The 23,337-nt window shown below is 36.7% G+C and overlaps 2 protein-coding genes across 10 annotated transcripts; both read left to right on the plus strand.

The window, feature by feature from the left end:
* Window positions 1-538: 538 nt before the first annotated feature.
* On the plus strand, window positions 539-17,697 carry LOC121257740 (CSC1-like protein At1g69450). Of its 9 annotated transcripts, none has more exons than XM_041158924.1 (12): window positions 539-907; window positions 996-1,083; window positions 2,458-2,790; window positions 3,611-3,766; window positions 4,544-4,607; window positions 5,000-5,209; window positions 12,413-12,604; window positions 12,928-13,226; window positions 14,741-15,017; window positions 16,042-16,317; window positions 16,902-17,135; window positions 17,271-17,697. In XM_041158924.1, exons 3-12 carry the CDS (start codon window positions 2,510-2,512, stop codon window positions 17,424-17,426), a joined length of 2,145 nt encoding a protein of 714 aa, XP_041014858.1. In that variant the 5' UTR covers window positions 539-907; window positions 996-1,083; window positions 2,458-2,509; the 3' UTR covers window positions 17,427-17,697. The 9 variants fall into 9 exon arrangements, with proteins under 9 accessions (XP_041014858.1, XP_041014857.1, XP_041014855.1 ...); XM_041158923.1 differs by having other exon boundaries at window positions 540-907; window positions 2,430-2,790; XM_041158921.1 differs by lacking the exon at window positions 996-1,083 and having other exon boundaries at window positions 540-907; window positions 2,430-2,790.
* A 4,077-nt stretch (window positions 17,698-21,774) lies between these two features.
* On the plus strand, window positions 21,775-22,890 carry LOC121258763 (ethylene-responsive transcription factor ERN1-like; the record flags this gene model as incomplete). The annotated part of the gene is made up of 1 exon (XM_041160302.1): window positions 21,775-22,890. A coding segment is annotated over exon 1 (1,116 nt), but the record flags the coding sequence as incomplete, so codon positions are not given.
* Window positions 22,891-23,337: the final 447 nt, after the last annotated feature.

A 23,337-nucleotide genomic window follows, 5' to 3' on the forward strand; every position in this document is an offset into this window, starting at 1 on the left:
TGTCTTTGAACTAGAGTAGTGTTATACATGTCAGAAGTGAAGATTTAACTCTGATTGTATTTTGCATCTAGAAAGTACAGATGTCATTCCTAAAGAAAAAGATTAAAATTAATGAGATTATGAAATATACCAACAACATTTTTAAGTTGGATTGGAGGTAGTTTTTTCTGAACTATTTAAAAATGTAATATATAACTTTTAGATACGTGACAAATATGTATTTTTTTAATTATAATAAATAAAAAATCTTGTAATCCGACTACGTGTGCTTGATGTTTGATGTAGGTGCCGTTTTGATATAGAAACAGTTTTATCTTATTATTATAATTTTTTTAAATTTTTATATAAAATAAAATAAATAATTTAATTTTTTCTAATATTTTAATAATATTTTATTTTATTTTTAATTTTTATCTAAAAATAATCTCATCTCTTTCATATTATTAAACAAATTGGCTTGCCGACAAAATTTGAATTTCTAAAGGAAAAAAAAAATGACAACTAACTCATGTCGCCCGTTGACTGGCAGTTGTAACCCGTTGACCATTACCTGCTGTTCGTTTCGTTCCGCCAAAACCGAACTCCCCAAAACAACCTCGATCGATTCGAATGCACCAGAATATATCCGATTCGTCCGAGTCACTTACTCCCATCGTCAGGAAATAAACAAAAATAATTGGATTAATTATACGCTAAACCGATACGATACGGACTACGGAGCCTCTACATGGCGTTCTCTTTCGGTCGGCAAGATTGCAGGGACATTTTTGGCAACACGAATCAGCAGCAACTAACACAGAAATATGAAACAGCTGTATCCTAAGAGTCGGTTCTGGAACTGATTTAGATTTGCTTTGCATTGGCAAACAGTAGTTGGGTTCACTTCGCTGCACACGAACAACACCAGGTTCTAATCTCTCTCCCGCTTTTGTATACTTGCAATGCTTATTGTTGTTCTTTTTTCTTCTTTTGATTGGTTGCTGTTTTTTTTTTAGGTTTCTTTCTTTATTGCATTCGTTTCTTATGCTTCTTGAACTTGACCCTGCATAATCATTGAGCTCTGAATCCAAATCAAGTATATGGGTATGTTGGCTCTAGCTTGACTGTTTGAGATTGACAGAAACATTGAGAGTTATGGATTATAAGCATGCGATTCCACTCGGAATTTCTCCTGTTTTGAAATGAAAAGCTCCTCTGACCTTACCAATTTTTTATACTTTTACTCCGGCATATTGATCCTCATCGAGAATCCCCGTTGCTACTGGGTTTTTTCAGTAGTTTTGCCTGCAAGCCATCTTGCTTATAAACTTCAGTGAAAAGAGTAGAAAAAGGAAAATGAACAAGCAAGATCTCTCATTATAGATACTGACTCGGATTTATTCCTTGCACAAAGAGTTGATAGATTTGTTGATCGCTTGCCCTTTTGTTTTGTGAAGTTATCTCACAGTTTGTGTTGCAAAATGCAGAACAGTCATGTAATCGGGCATGATGGATGCTATCTAGTGAGTTGTGGGGGTCACCGTCCTAGAATTGTGTTGCATTATAGATCATTAGAACTTAGATTGTGCAGATATCAGCTGTTACCGATATCAGGCATAGGCATACAAGTATTTACTAATGACGTCAATGCTAAGTCACACTTTTTTTTTGAAGTATTTATTTTCCCTAAAATGGCATTGATATAGACTAGGCTCCCTTCCTTGAGCATCATCTATATAGGTTTTGTGTTACTTGAATCTTAATTAAGTTGCACTTGGAGAGTTCCAAAATCCAATTTAATATGGGTCACCATGGTGTGTGTGTGTGTGTGTGCACGTCATGTGTGATACGCACACACATAACAATACACCATATAATTTCTTGTGGCTATTTGATTGTGTGATATTGCCAACATCTCAGTTCCAAGGTAACTTGTTTACCTTTGTCAATAATTTTAGCTTCCTTATTATAAAATGTGGATTTCAATTACCCATATCGTATATTGGTGGTTGATTTCATTCATACTACCGCATTAATATGTCTGTGTCATCAACTTAGTTTGGCTTCCCTTCTGTGTCAATGGAACATGTAAATCCCTTACAAGTTACAGTTGTTGAGTCTAAACATTCCTTGTTGCTTTCATGGTGAATTATGATGTAAAGGCTAATTAGGTTCACTTCCGTCTGTTTGATGAGTTGGATAGATTAATTTTGCTTGGAAAAGCATCTCTAGGCTGTATTGATGACAATGGTTGCACTTAACAGTAAACACACCTCCTGCAATTTTTCTAATGTATCCATCCGCTTTAGTTTTTGAATATATGTTCATACAGCAACACCCTGCTGTATCTCATAAATTTTCATTTGTGCACTTGCACACACGCACACACATATTGTTATTGTATGCTTTTTACAGCTTTTAACTTAAGTTGGATGTGAACTTTATACCAGTATCCTCAAGCATTCATGCTTGGTGCAGTTTGGTGGATGATAGATCATCTAATTCGAGGCCTTGAGATTTCTCTGAAGAAATGCTTGTGTCTGCTCTTTTAACATCTGTTGGAATAAATTCTGGGCTATGTGTTTTATTCTTCACATTGTACTCTATACTGAAGAAACAACCAAGTAATTATGACGTTTATATACCCCGCTTACTGGTTGATGGAACTTCTAAACGGAGAAGTCATTTCAATCTTGAAAGGCTAATACCTTCTCCTGGTTGGGTGAGAAGGGCGTGGAATCTTTCTGAAGAGGAACTACTGTCATCCTCGGGCTTGGATGCTGTGGTCTTTATGCGCATCATAACCTTCAGGTAATATGGGTCGTTCACAGCTGTTTTCTTCTCATTTCATTCATCTAATTTTGTTTTTGGTTTGCATGTTTACTTTTTGAGGGGAGAAGGAATTCCCTTTGCTTAAAGTTATTCGACTAGATTGAATTAATTTCAGGCCACAGTGGCATGCAAATACATTCAGATGTACTGTTGTTGACCACATGAAGAGAGGTGCTTAGTTAAAGACTCCATGTCTTAACAGAATGCAACAGAAAGAAAGGTTCAGATGCTAAAAATAGATGCTTAAGAATCAAAAGAAAAATGATGAAGAACCAAAAAATAAAAGGCGAAGACCCAATTCTCATTTGTGCCAAATGGGGGTTGACAAGACTGATATGGGTGGCACCTTCTGTTTACTGTGACTCCTCATTTCCCTACGCCATTTTCATTCTCTTTTTCATCTGTTCAATAAGGCTTGTCAATTTCATAAATGAAGTGCCATTAACCCTTGCAAATGAATTTTCCATTAAAATACACACACATGCACTCACACTCAAAATAAATGCAATTGATCCATAGCTGCGCGTTATCCTTGTCCAGACAGATGCACATGTATCTATTTGAAAACACAGGGATCTAGCTAGAACTTTACCACTACTGTCCCTTTAGGCTTTTAGAATTTGTGTTTTTTTTAAGCAATTGAATCTCAGCAACAAAATTCTATTTTCAACAGAAAGTGATAATGATATTTGCTGTTTTATACACAGCACTTGAATTGGTTTTTCGATTTTTGCTTTTTCACCCTTTCTACTTCTATTATCTTTGGCTCAGTGTTATGCTTATTATGTGAATGCTGCAGCTTGAAAGTATTTTTGGTTGCTGGGATCATTGGGATCTTTGTTCTACTTCCAGTGAACTGCACAGGAGATCAGCTGCAAGATATTGACTTGGTTGATATTTCAAATAATTCTCTGGATGTATTTTCTATCTCCAATGTAAACAGCGGCTCAAAAAGGTGAATGTTACCTCAGAATTTAAGTTTTACATGAAGCAGGGCCTAGAGGGAAGTAGTTCAGAATACTGCTAAAGCCTACTAAAGAGTGAGGGAAGCACACATGCATTTGACAGTGGCTTTCAACCCTGTCAAGCCCAATCTACCGCAGTCCTTTTTCTGATTCTAGTGTAGCATGTATTGGTCCAGTGTCATGTAGCTTGACAAGATTTTTATTTTTATTTTGTGTGAGAGTAGGTTACTCTACCATGCTGTTCCCTTTTTCAATTGCTTCAACATTATGAGCTCAGATACAAAATCTCAAAAGAAGCAGTCTTGGGTCCATGAACCATAATTTACTATATATCACAAATCTTATTTGTTAAATGATGAAGATTCTCTTTTTGTTTTTTAACTGTTATTTTGGAGGATTGAAAAAAAGACTTTGATGGTTAAGTTTATGTTTTTTGTGTGGAAGGTTTCCTTTATAAACATCAGTTAGATGCACTTATAATCATTTTCCATGTTTAGTTGTCCAATTGTCATTTTGGATGTTGCAATCTTAGCAGTTGACTCCTGTTTTGATTGATTCCAGCTGCCTTTTCTTTATAATAAATCAACTTCGATTTTATTTATTATCAATGTTTATATTTTAACTCATGCAATAGCAAACATCAGGTTTAGATAAGTGCTTCGCAGCCCGGTGATCTTGGGTAGTTTTGTTAAAAAAAAAAAGAGCTTCATATCTTCTTCAAGTATGAAATATGTTGGGAGAAGCTTAAAAACTTTTGTTTTTTGCAGGTTATGGGCTCACTTCTGCGCTGTGTATATCATCACCATTTTTGTCTGCTATCTACTATATTATGTAAGTAAAGTTTGTGAGGTTCTACTGTTCTATTGCAGTGACTAGATAATAATCCAAAGCCCTATGCCTTTTAATTGAGATTGGAATTTTAACAATTTTACAACTGGGACATTATCATGGGGATAGGGAGTGTCGAAGCCGGGGTGACATATTAGTTTTATGTCCTGGTGGTAGATCTTTACACATCGCATATTGGAAAGGAAAGTATTGACCACAGTTTCTGAATGTGATGGTATTGACCTGGCATTCTTCTAAAGTTACTAGTTAAATTGTGTGGACTCCTAGCAAATGAAGAGAAATGGAAAAATATCTAAATGAAGGCAACTACGGTTATAACAGTTCTACAAGAGCCAAAACTTGACTTAGTTACTGATCTTCATCTGTTTCTGCAGGAATATAAATATGTTTCTTCAAAAAGGATTGCATATTTTCATTCATCCAAGCCTCAGCCACATCAGTTCACCATCTTAGTTCGTGGTATCCCTGTTTCTGTTGGGAGCAGCATCAGTGACAGTATTCAGAGCTTTTTTACAGAGTATCACCCTTCAACATATCTGTCACATATGGTTGTTCGTCGAACAAACAAGCTTCGGGCTCTCATTGTAAGCATTTAGTCTAATTTTTGTTATCCTTTCAGATGCTCGTATGTTTTGAGGTTTCCTCCCTTCAATTAAATTCTTCTTTCAAACTAATCCATTTTATTTTCAGGGAAAGTTATGTTTTATCTTCTGGAATAATATGGAATCATGTGTGCTTGATCTGCTTCTTGGTGATTTTACTTTTGATACCTGGTCAATGTGATGTTACTTGTGATTTATGAATCTTTCTGTTTTCCTACTTCTGATATATATTATATATATATATATATATATATATATATATATATATATCTCAGGAAACTCAATTTTCTGATTGGGGAAGTAATAAATGAACAAATAGTTGAGCATTATGACTAACATTTACTTGTATAAATCTTGAAAATGGTTACATGAAACAACATCCAGCTGCCAACATGGAACAAGGAGGGTATTGCAGCTCACAAGTACATGAATTGTGAAGCTGAGTGTTGAATTTGAATAATGCAGTTGGGGGTGCAGTACAATGTATACCTATGTTGACCTTCCCTTGAAGCACATATTCTTAGAGGAAACAAAGGGGAACCACTTTAGGGCGCTGAGAAAAGATAAAAAAGCAAAATCATGGAGTTCTAAAAGAATTAACGAGCCAGAAGAAATTTTGTTGATGGACAAAGTCATGAGTCCATTGTGAGGTTGTCACAGTCAGAGAAAAAGAACCTAAAATTCTGTTGACATTTTTTTGATAAATAAGTAAAGATTTATTGATTTTTTTTATAAGTAAGAAGTAAGTTTCATTGATATGAATGAAAATAGGCATAGTCTATGTACACAGGGAGTGTACAGAAGAAAACACCTAAATACATTCTAAAAACGCTAAATTAGAGATAAGAAATCATGCACATTATTTCCATTAAGGACAATGGCTGAAAACCATAGGAGTAAAGTATGTAGAAAAAAATTCTGAAGCTCCGCATTTGTTTGCTCCCTATCTTCAAAGCACCACGCATTCCTTTTTGTCCAAATACACCACATAATGCATAACGGGATCATCTTCCATGCTACTGCCCCCGGGGACAGCCTTGGATACCCTTGTAGCAAGCAAGCAGGTCAGCCACCTTTGACGGCATAACCCAAGTAACATCCACTCTACTAAATATCCACTCTACCTACCTAACAAAAAAAAAAAAAAGAATCCCATTCCACAACTCTCTTGTCACCTCACAATGCAATAATAGATGGTCCACTAATTCTCCATGTTTTTTGCACAAATAACACCAATCCATCACGATGAGACCCCTCTTCCTTAAGTTGTCCGTGGTTAGAATATTTCCAATGGCAGCAGTCCACACAAAGAAAGTCACTTTGGAAGGTAAGCGAGACCTCCAAATGCTTTTCCATGGGAAATATACATTACCTTGTGAAGCCAATATTTTATAATATGCCTTAATTGTGAACTTCTTGCTGCCACTAGACCTCCATTGTATCAAATCACCCTATGCCGTTATACTTCCTGAGGAGTATATCAAGCTGAAAAATTCTGAAACGGTAGACAATTCCCAGTTATGGTTATCCTGAGTGAATAGGATATTCCATTGATGAGAGCCATGGGCAAACACAAACAAATCCGCCACCAAAGCCTCCCTATTAGCCGCAATACTATAGAGAGTAGGGAAGACCCTCTCCAAAGAGCACTTTCCACACCAAACATCCTGCCAAAACCTAATTCTAGTGCCCTATCCAACCACAAATTGGATATTCTTTTCAAAACACTGTCAGCCCCCCCAACATATCTCCACAAACCCACACCATACCCCCCTCACGACATTAGTACACCAACCACCCCAAACACCTCCATGTCTAGAGTCAACAACTTCCTTTCACAATGACTCCCCCTCCAAGTAATACCTCCATAGCCATTTTTTCAATAACGCTTTATTGAAAGTCCTCAAATTGTGCACACACAATCCTCCACTCGAGACTGGGGAGCAAACTTTATTCCAATTAACAAGATAGAATTTGTTTTCCTCCCCCCAGACCACCCCACAGGAAAGCTCGAAATAACTTTTTGATCCTATTCGCCACCCCTGCAGGCAGCGGAAATAGAGATAAGAAATAAGTTGGGAGATTAGATAAAGTGCTTGTGATCAGTGTGAGCCACTCCCCTTCGATAGATACAGCCGTTTCCACCCAGCCAACCTTTTCTCCACTTTCTCAATAATCCCTTCCCAAATAGCTCTAGCTTTGAAAGTCGCCCCTAAAGGAAGGCCCAAATATTTCATAGGCAGAGAAGACACTTTACACCCCAAGAGATCTACTAGACTACTGATTTGAGGCACCACACCCACCACCACCATCTCAGATTTACCCAGGTTTTACCTTAAGCCCTGACACGGCTTCGAAGCATAACTTGCTGCAGATTTTGTTTGATATTGAGATTCAGCTGGGAGAGCTGAATGAAATGGTATGCTGGTTAAAACGGTGTGTCGAAGTAAAAGGGAAGGTGGGCTTGGGCTTGGGCTTGGGCTTGGGCTTGGTCGGGGAGTGTCTGCTGAAGAACCAAGAGACAGGGCTTCAGCCTAGCCCAGTGAGCCCATCCGTAACGCAATAATGAAGGGAAAGGAAAAGCTTCAGGGCCATGAAGATGGGCTTCAGCCCAAGGGGAGGGTTTTGGCTCAAAGGAAACCAGGCCCTATCTGAAGGAGGACTCATGTGGAAGTTGGCCCCTCAGGGGGTGGGGCCAAGCCACCGTTCCCAACGAGGACTCAGGCAACCTCGCCGAAGGTTGTGGTTTCTTCGACGGAGGCTACAATGCTGACAGTAACTTCAACAATGTATGGTGCCTTAGAACGTGCAATAACGCCGTTGTTTTTGCCCTAAATGCATCGGAACCTGCACAGAAAGGTGCAACGGTGGTCGTTGACACATCTTCAATGTCAAAACAGAGGATTAACTCATTGGGGATTGAAGATTCTGTAGTTAAGGTTGCGAACTCACTCGTTGGGGCCATTCCCACATGTGGGCTGTTTCAGGATACATCTATGTTGGCTGCACAGACCTCTTTGATGGTCGTCAGCGACCCCCCAGGCATGACTCAGATAATGGCTGGAGAAGTCTTTGCTGGGCAGATGCTGAAAACAGTTGATAGAGAACTTGTGGCTGGGCAGATCCAGACGCAATTAGCACAGTCGGCACCTGGAGAAGTCTTTGTTCCAAACAATGGTGTCCTAGCACCATTAACTTTAATGGAATCTGGAGAAGCAAGCCCTGGCAAGAAAAAATAGGAGCTTTCTGTGAAAGGTCCAGAAGGGGTGGACATGCAGCTGGTTATCTGTGAAGGGGAATGCATCGATGCAGCTAAACCTATACGCATGCTCCCTCCTAGTCCCAACTCAAAGCGGTTTATTTCGGATTAGGTGTTTAAGAAAGTGGAGGAGATGCAAGCCTGCGTTGGGGTGTCTTATATAGGCTTTAAAGAGCAGTTTAGGGCTCTTCTTGTGGCCATGGAAAATAGTCAATCGAAGCCTGCCACAAAGAGAGATAGGGAACTTAAAAGGCTTAAATGCTTTATAAATTATGAAGTGAAGGAGAGGAGTGGCGGAAGGGATAGAACGAAAGGGAGGGGTGTTACCATTGTCCATGAAACCTAAGATTCTCTCTTAGAACGTGAGGGGGCTTAATGATCGCAATAAGTGCCTTCGCATAAAATCTTTATTGCGAATGTGGAAGGTTGATGTGGTGTATCTTCAAGAAACAAAATTGAGGTTCGTTGATAGAATACTTATTCGCAGCTTGTGGGGGTGTTTGTATGTGGGCTTGTCGTACTTGGCTTCGGTTGGAGCATCTGATGGTATCCTCTTAATATGGGATAAAAGAGTGGTGGAGGCGGTAGAGGAGTGTGTTGGGACTTTTTTGGTTGCTAGTCTATTTAAAAATGTAGTAAATGGGTGGGAGTGGGCTTATGTAGGCATTTATGGGCCAAATTTGTACAGAGAGAGGAGGAGGCTTTGGGAGGAGTTGGCGGGCTTATATTGTTTATAGGATGTGCCGTGGTGTATGGGTGGGGATTTCAACATCACTCTCTTCTCCAGCGAGCGATCAGGGAATTTTCGCACCTCTATAGCCATGGAGGAGTTTTTTGAGTTTATGTTTGATTTAGACCTTATGGATCTTCCCCTTGTTGGGGCGAGTTCACATGGTCCAATAGTAGGGGTTGGTCGAGATTGGATAGGTTTCTTGTTTCTCCTTCTTGGGAAACCCACTTTCCGAAGCTGTGTTAGAAGAGGCTGGCCCGGGTTTGCTCGGATCATTTTCCTATTTTGTTAGATTGTGGTGACATTCATAGGAGTTGCCAGTATTTCAAGTTTGAAAATATGTGGTTAGCAGTGGATGGTTTTGCCGAGAAAGTTTGTTCCTAGTGGTCTTCTTATCAGTTCATGGGTACCCCTAGCTTCATTCTTGCAAGTAAGCTTAAGGTTTTAAAGAAAGATCTAAGGAGGTGGAACTTGGAAGTTTTTGGCAGTATTGACAACCAGAAGACTACTCTATTGGAGGAGTTACAGTAGTTGGAAGGACAGGTATTGATGGGAGACACTTCAGAAGAGGTATTGTTGAGGAAGAGTGTGGTGGTGACTGAATTGGAGAGAGTATTGTTGATGGAGGAGACCTTGTGGCGATAAAAATCCAAGGCTCTTTGGTTAAAAGAATAGGATAAATGTACGAAGTTCTTCCATAGAGTGGCTAATTCACATAGGCGCAATAACACTGTTGAGACACTCAAGGCAGGTAATCAAGTTCTCTCTTCCTCCCCTGAATTAGAGAACGATATTATGAATTATTATGAGAACCTGCTCATGGAGCTGACTTGATGGTGGCCGAAGCTCGATGATTTGTCTTTTGAGTCAATTGATATGTAGCATGCAAGCTGGTTGGAAAGACCTTTTGAAGAACGATGAAGTGCATAAGGTCATTAGCAGTATGGCCAAAGACAAAACGCCTGGGCCCTAGTTGCCAAAATCAACTCCTTACAAGGAGTCTTCTCAATTGCTGCTATTCACCATTGGCCTCTCCATCAGATGGGTTTTCGATGGGGTTCTTCCAACAACCATTCGGCCGAGTGCCTCCATAACAATAACGAAAAGAAATGGAGACAACGGGTCCCCTTGCTGCAATCCGCAAGAACTGTTAAAGAAGCCCGCAGGGGTACCATTAATTAACGTTGAGAAATGAGCAGTAGTTACACAATGTCAAATCCATGAAATCCATCGATCACCAAAGCCACACCTCCCAAGTAAGTAAAGGAGGAAATCCCAATTTACATGATCATATGCTTTCTCCATATCAAGCTTGTATAGAATGCTTGGTGTGCCCTCTTCTTCAACCTATGGTCCAAGCACTCATTGGCAATAAGAACTGAATCAAGTATATGCCTCCCCCAAACAAAGGCATTTTGAGATTTTGAAATAATTTGCTCCATTACCAAGCTTAACCGATTAGCAAGAAGAACCTTCGAAATAATTTTGTAAACCCCCCACTCACCAGGCTTATAGGGCGGAAATCCTCGACTTCCATCGCCCATGTTTCTTCGGTATGAGGGCTATGAGCGTCACATTGAGGCACTTCTCAAACTTTTGGAAGGCATGGAATTCAAGAAAGACTTGCATAACATCACATTTCACAAAATTATTTATAATTATAAGTGTTATTGATAATCACATTTCAAACTTTTGGAAGATTTATTGATAATCATAAGTGTTATCAGTGTACACAAGGAATAAACAAGATAAGCACCTAATCAGGAAATTGGAACAATAATAAAAAACCTGAAAACTAGAAACTGAAATACAAAAGTGAGCAGCCATCCATTGGTATTGGGTTCTAAAGAAGAGATACTTCACTTTTGCTACTGCCATCTCACAAAAACCGTAACTCTTAATTAACTCTAGTCCTAATCAGGTGAGCTAGAGTGGGTTTGTCCAGCAATAAGTACATTTTACAAATAGCTTGCTGGTCCTAGTTATGATTAATTTGGATTTTTAGATAGCAAACAAGTAGAGAAGGCAAAAATGAAATGAATAAATTACACACGGACAGATTATTTATGTGGGGAGAGATTTCACTAACTAAAGATGGAATATAAAAATGGCGAGAAACACTCAAAACCTTAAGCCTCAGAATACCAAAAAATCCTCACGCAATTTCCAAAAGTTCCCTGTCATCCCATCCAAAGAGGAAAATGTGGCTAGCTAATTTCATGTGGCGTAGCGGTATTGCAGTAACATGAGGGCCTTTTCAAAGACACGAGGAGTGGGAGGAATTGTAATGCCTCAAATTATAAAAGCATTGTATATGGGTAATGAATCCTGGATCATGACAGATTATTTATGTGGTTCGACACAAACACTTGTCCATTAGCGGAGACGATCAAGGATAAATTTCTTTAGCAAAATATGGAGTGCAATATAGTCATGTGATGCTCATAACCTTAACACTCGATCCACCCAGAGCCTTAGAATTTTCAAAATCCCCTAAATGATAAAAGATCTCTCCCGAATATATATATATATGTATATATATTAGATCATAAAGCTGGTCAAATTTCATGTCATGGAACTTCCCCTGATGTAGAGGAAAAGCCAAAGCTTAGCCATGGTACACGCTGTGGAGAGAAATAACAAAGAGATGTAATATGGGACTTTCTAGAGTTGGTTAGGGAGCTAACCAGTATAAAGGGTTGATGTAGGATTCTTATAGTTTTGAGCCTTGAAAGTTTTGTAACTGGTTAAGTCGTGGCTATTGCACTTTTGGTTCTGGGCTTCATTGAGATATGTAACCTCCAAGGTATTTGAGTTTGTTACCACGGTATTCTTCCAGCACCAAGTTAGGGCTTGATCATAAAATTAGGTTATTGTCCTTTAAAAAAAAGGAAAGAAAAAGTGTGGTGCACTGTACATGTACCCACCCACCAATGCAAGCCATGTTTATATTCGTGCATCCATTTCTTTCAAATAGTTGCATGTGAATGAAAAGGTGTGCCTTTATCTCTGTTTGACTCAATGTAGATTTCATATTAGTCAACCACTTTTTTTAAAAAAATGCGTATCGTGTGAAGACAAATATTTAGGGTCTTGTATGTGTAATGTTGGTGCTACATTGTAGTTCACATGCTTTGATCTCTTACATTATCTTTCTGTACCTTTTTGCTAAGATTGTTTCATTCTTGCCCCCTAGAATGATGCAAAGAAGTTGTACAGAAGGATTATTCACTTGCAATCAAGCCCCACTCAAAACAAGTATAGGCCTGGCAATTGCTTTGGACTGTTTGGACATAAGGTTGATATTGTGGATCAGTATGAAAAGAAGTTAGAAGATATACAGGAAAATGTGAGATTGGGGCAATCAGAGGTTTCATTGGCAGGAGAAGTATGTGCTAAACTATTCTCTCATCTTGTTGTAGAAATTTTTTTCTTTTGTTAATTTTCTCCTTGTTGGTTGGAATCTTTTCGCAAGTTCAAGTATTCACGCATTCTAGTGGTGAGTTTTGCTTTGTTGTGTTTAAGCTATAAATATCATGTAGTACCACCCACCATTGGGCATGTCAAAAAATGCATTGTTATACATCATTTTTCTGAATTCATTAAGTTCGTAACTTGTTTGTTACAAGTGTTGTCCATGAACTATTATGTTTCAAGAGTTATCCATGAGTTTGAACCTGTATAACATCCATTCTTTCTTTAATGTAAAAGGAAATTCCAGCCGCATTTGTGTCCTTCACGTCTCGATATGGTGCTGCAATTGCTTTTCACTTGAGACAATCAATCAATCCCATTCAGTGGGTCACAGAGCAAGCTCCTGAACCTAATGATGTTTACTGGCCCTTTTTTTCCTCATCCTTCATGCGGAGATGGATTTGTAAGCTGGTGGTTGTTGTTGCATGTATTCTTCTTACAATCTTATTCCTTATTCCTGTTGTATTTGTCCAAGGTCTTACTAACCTGAGCCAGTTGGAAGTTTTGTTTCCGTTCCTGAAAAGCGTTCTTACCATGTAAGTAGTCTTCAGACTTATTGTTAAACTTACTTTATCTATCTTTTATTTCCAAGTTTCACCTCTCTCTAAATTAAATTTCCAATAAGTAATACAAGGTGACAAATGTTTATAGACAAGATGAATATTAACTTCCAAATAGATTTTAAACATTTCCGGTCTTAGGGATGATATTGGAATATATATATATATATATAATGAAGTATTCAGTACTTTCTCTCACTACATACTTAAAGATTAATCTAGGGTTACTGAAATTTAAATTAATTGTGAAATGTAACGGTTGCTGGTTGACAACGACAGCATAAACTTTCTTCAGTCAAGAGACCGTCTATCTATAATGCAGTTTTCAGAACTAGAAAATTTAGTGTAGCAATACTTGTGATAGAAATGGTTCAGAATGACCCTACCTCTAATTGAATTAACAGAATAAGCATGAAGTCCTCAAATGAACATCTAGATGTATAAAAGAGTCAAATATTGCACATCTATGGCATCCATGCCCACAAACAGCAATGAAGAATTTGGTTTGGCTTTAGCATTTGGCTGAAAGAAATATAATTACTCGACTTCCCCATAAGATCTTGTTTAAGGCACTATGTTTGCAGTAGTCAAAATAATGGTGAAAGGCCCTATCTAAACCCTATGGTTGAAAGCTACAGCTCAAATGCTGGCCTTGACTTCTATTTTTCGCAAAAGGCTTTCTTATTTTTTTCTGGCTCTTCCTAATGTGGGTATGTTCATACTTGTTTCCTGTGTAATACCTCTTATTCATGTACTTTAATGCTAATCCTTTGTCACTGTCCTTGTTAAAGTAGTATTCAGACAAAATTAAGTTTAGAATCGCTAAATAAAGAGGCTGAATTTAATATTGTAAAATTTTTCTGAAATAAATGCAGCCTTTCACTAAGGTAAGTCAAGAAAAATCTGCTTCATTGTATAAATATCTGCTTCAATAATTTTTCAAACGAGGTGGGGGAAGTTTTATGTCAGTTTAATTAGTTCTTGGGGGCGTACCTATTTATGTGAAGTCTTTGTGGGAGGAGGGGGGGGGGGCTGTACATCAGTCCAGAGAGGCTTAACTTCATTTTATTATGTCTATTTTAATGTTCTCAAGGAATAACTTGCTTCTATGGAGGTTGATAACACGATTACAGAGTATGATGGTTTCCAGTTTGGAGCAATATTGTTGCGAAGTTTAGCTACCATTTCATGTATCGACTTCTTATATATCATTACATTTATTGCTTAAAGTACACAGAGCCATTAGGAATTGAAAACAAAAACTGCAGTCACGTTGACTGAATTTTATTGGTCAAGGAAAATTGCCTTTGTCCTAATACAATGATCTTTGTGGTTATTTGTGATACCATCTGATTCGTGGTTATCCGCATGTAGCTTAACATGCTAATATGTTGAAATTTGAACCCTTCATGTGCAATCTCAATTCCTGTCTTCTTTAAATTCCTGATTCCTGACAGTGCAAATCACTAACTTTATGCGTCTTCTTCCAGAACATTTGTCAGTGAAGTAATTACAGGATACCTTCCCAGTCTTATTCTTATGCTGTTTTTGAAAATGGTGCCCCCCATAATGGAGTTGCTTTCTTCCATTCAAGGATACATTTCCCATAGTGGTATAGAAAAGAGCGCATGCGACAAAGTACTTTGGTTCACAATATGGAACATTTTCTTTGCAACTGCATTTTCTGGATCAGTTTTATATCAGGTTTCCATAGTCCTTGATCCGAAGAATATTCCTGCCAAGCTAGCTGTTGCAGTTCCAGCACAGGTGAGATCAAGTTTCCGGGAAATTTTTTTTATAATTCTACCTGATTTAGAAAAACAAAATGAAGAAAAATTGGCCTGGCATAGATAAATTCATGAAGGCGAACCTTTCTTAAGAATGTTATATTTTTATATTTATGGACTTTCTGTTTGACAGATATATATACACATATATATGGTTGTACTGACTGTTAAAATACATGAATCATATGACTACTGAATTTAAACTAAATAGCACAAGTATAATGATTCACTGGCTATATACGATTCTATCTTCAATTTCCTTGCTCTTTTAAAATTTTGAATTTAATTTACTAAGTTAATTATTTTCTGTTCCAATCCCACTGAAGGGACAATAGTACCCTCCTGTACTGTGGTCATTTTTACGGGGTAATCTGACTACCTTACAGTTTTAGCCATTTTTCCCGAACCCCTAAAAATGGATTCAAATAGAAATCCATGTTTGTTTCAAGAACAGGTTGAGCTTTTCATTCATGCTATGTGGTATAATTGGTACTTGCAAAGTCAATTTACCAAATTATGTGATTGAAATGTTACAATCTGACAAATTGGACCCGAACAGCTTAAAATTGCTTCCCCAATAAGGAACTTTATCCTAGCCTCTTAGCACCTAGGAAACAGATATGCTTATGAATTTCTTATTAACACATGCTTGGCTTTACAACTCAATTTTTCCTTTTGCATTGATCTTTGCACTGGCTCCCTTGGTCACCACATCCTGGTGCATTATTCTCTTCAAACATATTCTTCACACAAAATAGCCCTAACTTGGATTTTGAAAAAAAAAAGAAGAAAGAAGTCTCAACTTAGTGCCTTCACACATTTGCATCTTTATTGATAAAGAGTCATTAGAATTGTCTGACGAGACAGTTCAGAATATAAATGGCATACCCATGTAGTTTAGACCTGTAATCCAGAAGGAAAATAAAATGCATCAATGTATATATCTAAGACAGTTATGTAATACTGTTTTTTCATTATTATGACATCATATTTTGTGGCTGCAGGCATCATTTTTCATTGCTTATGTTGTCACTTCTGGATGGACAAGCACTGCATCTGAACTCTTTCGCCTAGTTCCTTTTCTCTGGAGTCTAATAAGAAAACCATGTACCAGAAGTACAGATGATGAACTTGAAGTTCCTTCTATTCCTTATCACAGAGATATTCCAAGACTTCTTTTCTTTGGACTTCTTGGGATTACATATTTTTTCCTAGCTCCTCTAATTCTACCTTTCCTCTTACTGTACTTCTGTTTTGGATACATCGTCTACCGTAACCAGGTTAGTTGGCTCTCTCTCTCTCTCTCTCTCTTTCATTTTTCTGAGGGTGTATTTCATATAATTTAGCTAGTAGGTTTATCACATTGAGGAAGGTTCTTTAATCATGTCAAACTGAATATCAATGCATGACAGATCTCCACAACTGGTCAACATGCCCTAAATTGGAAAATCAATTTCAGAACTCTTAATCAGTCAGTGAAGAGTTGGGTTAATTAGATTTTTCTGGGTAGATATTCACTATGGACATAGTTATCTCTGTATCATGAATGCAAATATTGATCAATAAAGTGAAATTCAAATGAGCCGAACTGTTCATTCATCGGTTCGTGCTCCTAATATCATTTTATTACACATCTTTTATTTTGAGTTGATCAAAATTACTTACAGCTTTTATAAGAACAATTTTAAGAATGTCCCTGCTTATATATTCTGATTTTCCGTTTCTGATGAAAATAAAGGGAGCAGCAACCTGTCATCTTGTTTCTCATAATTTTTTTCAAAAGAGGTCATAATTTATTACGAAAACTTGGATATTGAGATCTAAGTAGCTACTAGTGCTGATGCTTGACAAACTTGCAATGCAGTTTATAAATGTGTATGCACCAAAGTATGAAACCGCAGGGAAGTTTTGGCCTATTGTACACAATTCAATGATATTTTCTCTGGTACTCATGCATGCTATTGCTGTGGGAATCTTCACACTGAAGAAGCTGTCTCTAGCTACGACTTTAATTTTCCCTCTTCCAGTACTCACGCTTCTCTTCAATGAGTACTGCCGGAAACGTTTCCTTCCCATCTTCACTGCCTACTCTGCTGAGGTATGTTTACATGTGACAATACAGTGATATCTTATGCCAGAGAGTACCAAAATTTTCTTCTTCTCAAAGAATTTAATATCATTACTGCCTTCAAATAGCCCACCTTGACATTGACCTTGGTTTTCATGCTTTTAGACTTTGATAAAGAAGGATAGAGATGACCAGAACGACGCTGCAATGGCCGAGTTTTTTGATAAATTGGTCACTGCCTACCAGGACCCGGCATTGATGCCAATTCAGCTCTCTGCAAACCCCGACAGTCTTAACAGCCCCCTGTTATCCTCTACTTGAGTTTGAGCCTGAGGTTTTGTTGAATTTGTGCCATATTAAGGTGACTGGTAATGGTGGTATTTTTGTTTTTTTTATTGCCACTTTCATATGTGATGGTTGATTCTTTTTCGTGAGCAATAAAAAATGTCCTGGAAAAGGAGGAAAAAAAAAAAAAAAAAAAAGGAATGCTTTTTGAGCATGCGTGTGCTTTTTGTTACCCTGTGTAGCATATATATGTCACAACTCACATATACGTATATTGGCATGTAATTTCTCTGAAGTTTTTCCTGAAGTTTTGAATGCTCGACCTGATTTTTCCTTAAAAGATCATGCAATAGAACGTCCCAATATTGCCCCATTGTCCAACTCCAACCTTTGCCCCTAAAATTCCTATGGACATTTAGGCATTTGGATGTCGAGCTAAGATGAGTTTTTAATGAATATTAGTGAGTTGAGTAGGTGGAGTGAGTTATATGGGGACTTATCTAAAAGGAGTTTAGATGTACTTAGATATTAGATGAGTTTAGTACTATTTATGAGAAATTGAAAAATGTTGTGGGTCCCACGTATAAAGATATGTTGAGTTGAAAGATATTGTGGGTCCCACTTGTAAGAAGGTTTTGAGTTGAGATGAGTTTAATAATTTGAGAGTTAGGTGTTTAGATATTAGACTCAACTTAAAATTAGACTGAACTGAGTTGATCTCAGCTAAGTCTTGCAACCAAACGGGGCCTTAGTAACCTGTTGGATGTGTATATGCTTCAATATGGTTCAGTCAAATCGTTCTCTAGTCTAGTTGTGGTTTTGAATGATCCTCCTAATCAAGAGAAGAACCCTAGGTAAAGAGTGCTGATTGTCAAAGGGTGATGAACCTGCTTGGGAGGTTGGGCTTGTTGCTAGAGGCAACATCACATTTTACAAGCCATTTTACAATCTACAAATGTGATAGTGTCATTTCATAAATAATACAAAAGTTTTTATCTTATTTGAAATTCAAATTTTACATAACTGCCCTAAAATACCAAATTGTAGGGGTTTCTTCTTTGTTTAGTTAGGGTCCCACCCATTGAAGAAAAATTCTGATTTCACCACCAGTTTATGTGAAATAATCTTGAGCATATCTCAAGGAATGATACTATTTGAAAATCAACCGTAATTAAATGTGTAATGTGTCCATTTTTATAAGAGAAATACTTTAGCTATAAAGAGATTTCATAAAAATAAACTCACAAACTGGCGTGACTTAATGTTTTATGCCAGATTGTAAAGTTATTTTTATTATATAATAGATCTAACAGATTATATGAAGTGACATTAATTTGTAAGTTTACTTTTATGAAATTCTTTTGTGACTATGACACTTCTCTTTTTATAATCCAAAATGCAAAGTGTAAAAACACATGTTCGATGGAGGATGGAAGTGTATTTTGTTAGGTTGGCGCGAACAATCCTTTGAATCATCAAAACATATTAGGACACAGTTTTTCTCCAAACTAAGTTGGACCATAAAAAAATTGTCATATGTATCTTGAGTATTAGACAAACACATGTATTTTAAATGAACCGGCACATGTTAGACTTCTAAAAAAGGTAGGGAAAAGCTTCTTTGCCCATCTAGTTTGACCGCCCTAGTTGGTTAATTTTTTTTTTTATTATTTAGTGATTAAGAAAATGATTTTAAGTGTGTTGGTATATTTTTTTTATTTTTTAAAAATATTTAAATATATTAAAAACATATGAAAAGAAAAATGAGAAAAAAATAAAAATATACATTTTGCCTATTGGTCAAGTTGAGCGCGCTACTCTAGGCGACTGAATAACCCGACAAGTGTCATTTCTATTGAACCAAATATTTAAAATAATTTTAACATAATTTTAAATTTAAAGGCTATGAATTTAAAATAATTTTAAAGGTTATAAAACCTCAAAGGTCAAGAATACTTTGTATTCTTTCATCTATTGATATTTCGTCTTCTTTCTTTTATATGTAATTTTCGAAATAATAAGTTTGCTCATGTGTCATCCATTCTTAGGAAGAGTAAAAGTAATAGAAATGATATTTATAGTTCTAGATTGTGTAAATATGGAACTCACATAAAAAAATTAATTTTTTAATAGTGGGTCCTTTTTTTTTTTTAAAGTGAGTGCGCGAGTCTTGCATACCCTAGAATTGTATTTAGCATTACTCTTTACTAAAACTAATGATAAAAAAAAAGTCACATTCAAACAACTTAATTCACAATAAGATTACAATCAAAACTAACGATATAATGGATCAATTCAAAATTAAGATTTTCCCTTGCATTGAGTGGGTGCGTGACTAGTAATGACTTGACCGTTAAGATCATCGCTTCAGTAACATTTAAAATTTTTTATTATTTTTATTGGGTAAAGAACACATTTTTATATTATTACCAGATCAAGATCAAGATCATCAATAACATGATCAGATCATTATGTGAGCATTGAATTATAGTGGGCGGTAATTTTAACATAAGAGCAATTGAACAAGCTAGAGTTAATAATATGGGTGATAATTTCAAAGATTAAAGCCAAACTAGCAAACAAACAAGCACGAGAAAAATCGCAAACGACAATATTATGAGCATTCGGGTCCAGCTTCGTCTCTTCTTTTGATTTTTGCCTTTCAAAACTCTCCCCCATCATATGAGTACTCATGCATAATATTTAGCTTTTTAGAGTGAATTTTTATTAAAATAAGTCCTATTTAATTTGATGTCAGCCAAATTCTAATTTAGAGGCAAATATTTAAGTGCATTAATTTGTAGTAAAATATGAAGCATTTAAATGGATTTAACTTTTTAGATTGAAATGTATGAAGCAGATTAAGATCATGAGTTTAATTTTTTTATATAAAGTTGAAAAACTAGTGGGTCACATCAAGGGCTGATTTGAAATGAGTTAAATTTAGTTCAACAACCTAGTTATTATTACGCTAGAGCCATGCTATACCCACGGCCAATTGATCTTTTTTATTTTTTTTATTTTTTTATTCATTTTATTCATATTTTTAAATATGTTAAAAAAATTCATAACATCATTAAAAAAAACTTCTTTAATTACTAAATAAAAAAAATTAATCGGGATGAGATGGATCCTCGATAGGATTAGCTTTTGATCTCATTACGCTAAGCAACATAATGTGAAATAATCAAAATATCTCATATTTTACACTAAAAGGATACAATCTATTGTAGATAATTAAAATGGAGAGATCGTATTCTCAATCGACAAAATAAATAAATATATAAATAAATAAATAAAGTGAGAGTACTATAGTCTTAATCCCATGCATCATGCATGCATGCATGGATTCCGGCTAGTAATTTTTATTTTATTTTACAAATCTGGCTTCTGTTGTTAGTAACGAAGATTGATCAAAATCATGTACGGTTAACTGTTTCTCTCCAATGTACAGCCACAATGATCCGTTATGTCTCTTTCATGCTATTGATCCCTCCAATGTTTCTGACTTTTGTTTTAAAAGAGTCTTCTGCTCAAATCCAAAGCCTAACATCACTCTCATCCCATTGTATTCTTTTTATTTCTCTTTTTTCTTTTAGAAGTGATTTGGACACTGATTCCCAATGCTAACAATATTCTACTGTTCACATAAACTGTAAATATATTATTCATGTGAGATGTCCATATATATATATATACAAAGAATCTGTAACTAGCATTACTTTTTTTTATTTTATTTTTTTAAAATTACATAAAGATTTGGGAACAGATTGTAATAAGTAAGATTTTGAACATTGATAAATTACACAAAATAAAAGGATAGAGAGGTTAGTTAATTGGGATTGATATTGGTAGAGTATTGGTTGATCAGTGTGTCAATAAACAGACTTGTAAATAGAATTTTTGAAAGTTTGGAGTTCGAAACCCCTAACTCAAAAAAAAAAAAAAAAGAAGAATTTTTGGAGATTAACAAAAATAAAAGGTACCCACAGTTTTAGTGTCATGTATGGATTGTTAATAGCTCACTGACTGTAATACTTTAGACTTTCTAGATTGCATATACAATGAATGACTTTGTCAAAAGAGGGAAAAAAACGAATAGGCTGCATGCACTTTCCTTGAACTTTCCTCAGGCAGTAAAAAGGAGAATCAGCTTTTAACAAGAAAGCCGAACTTAGCTATGAACAAAGGCATAACTACAAGGCCATCTCGAACCTCCTCTTATTCCACAGCATCTCCTCACTCTTATATATACATATCAAAACATAACATAAACTTAAACAACCTTGTAGAAGAGCCTTTTCCTGTAATGAGGCCCACCAACTTCAACCGTCATACAAAAGACACAGAAATGGAATGAATGGTAGAAGATTAAAAGAAGAATATGGTGAAAAAGAGAAAGGGAAGTGAGTGGGAAGAAGAGGAAGAAAACAGTGATAGGAACATGGGTTTGGAGCAGATGATGGAAGAGGCTGCTGCAGTAGCAGCACTGTGTGGATCTCGGAGGAACAGGAAACGATACATTGGGGTGCGCCAGCGGCCTTCCGGGCGGTGGGTGGCCGAGATAAAGGACACAATCCAGAAGATACGAGTATGGCTGGGAACTTATGACACTGCTGAGGAGGCTGCAAGAGCCTATGATGAGGCAGCTTGCTTGCTTCGTGGGGCCAACACTCGCACAAACTTTTGGCCCTGTTCTTCAAGCCTTCACTCAGCCCCAGCTCTTCCCTCAAAGATCTCCAATCTTCTCTTGCTTAGGCTAAAAGCTAGGCAAATTGCTTCTGCATCAGCAACAACCTCTTTGCCTGCTGACTTTCAGGAGCAGGAAACAGAAGTAAAAGACCACCACTTCGATAATTTCTTCAATGTGCTTGAAGATCGCACCTTTTATGAAAGTAGTGGTGCTAGTTCTGTAACTAATAGCGAAAACATTGCCCAAAGTTTTGCATCAAGCTTTTCTGGATTGGAAGGGGATTGTGTGAGAGCATTGGATATGGTGGATAATAACAAGTGCACCAATGTTGATGGAAAGACTAGTCATGGTGAAGGGAAGGATCAGGAAGAAAGAGATCAAGAAAAAGAAGATTTTGATATGGCTCTTATAGATCTGCAGTTTGTGGATGAAGTGGGATCTAATTGTTATTGCTCACCTTTTGAGATAGCAGAGGAAATGGTGAAACCAATGGAGCAGGAGAATCATGGGGATGAACCTTCAATGCTTGGAGAAACTATGAAGAGGTTGATGTTTGAACGTAAGTTCTCAGCTTCTCTTTATGCCTTCAATGGGATTCCAGAATGTTTAATGCTGAAGCAATCAGGGCTGGTGGCAAATGGAACAGAGAGGTCTGAACAATTATCCCACCACATGAGTAACCTCAGAAATAATGGTAATAATACCAGAGAAGATAAAAAAGAAACTGAAGAAAATCTTCATATGGAGGTGCAAGAACAGGTTGGGAGCCGACAAAAGTCAATGGAAATAGGCTCTTCTTCTTCTTCTTTTTCTTCTTCATCATCTTCCTCCTCATCATCTTTGATCACAGAAACTGGTGAACCGTCTCTTTGGAGCTCACTCAATCTTCCTCCTATATGCTTTATATGAGAGAATTAATGCTCCTCTATTCATTTATTAGAAGTCTATAGCATCTTAGGCTGGAATATTTCTTAATCTGCATTATGCTTCAAAGGGTATTGAAACAGTGTACTAATTTATTAAATCTGATTTTTGACATGATTGATTACGCATGGATCATTGCTGTACGTACGTACGTAGTTTCATGTGTCTGCATGCAGCTTTGACAACATTCAAAACCACAGATTCATGAGGGAAGGAGTAGATACCAAAAAAAAAAAAAAAAAAAAGAAGGGAATATCCCCAGCCTTTGCTGTTTATTCTTTAGAATCGAAGAACCAGTTGAGAAAACATTTTCGGCAATATTTCAAATCC

The sequence above is a fragment of the Juglans microcarpa x Juglans regia genome, chromosome 3S (assembly GCF_004785595.1).
Source record: "Juglans microcarpa x Juglans regia isolate MS1-56 chromosome 3S, Jm3101_v1.0, whole genome shotgun sequence".
NCBI classification, from domain to species: Eukaryota; Viridiplantae; Streptophyta; class Magnoliopsida; order Fagales; family Juglandaceae; genus Juglans; species Juglans microcarpa x Juglans regia.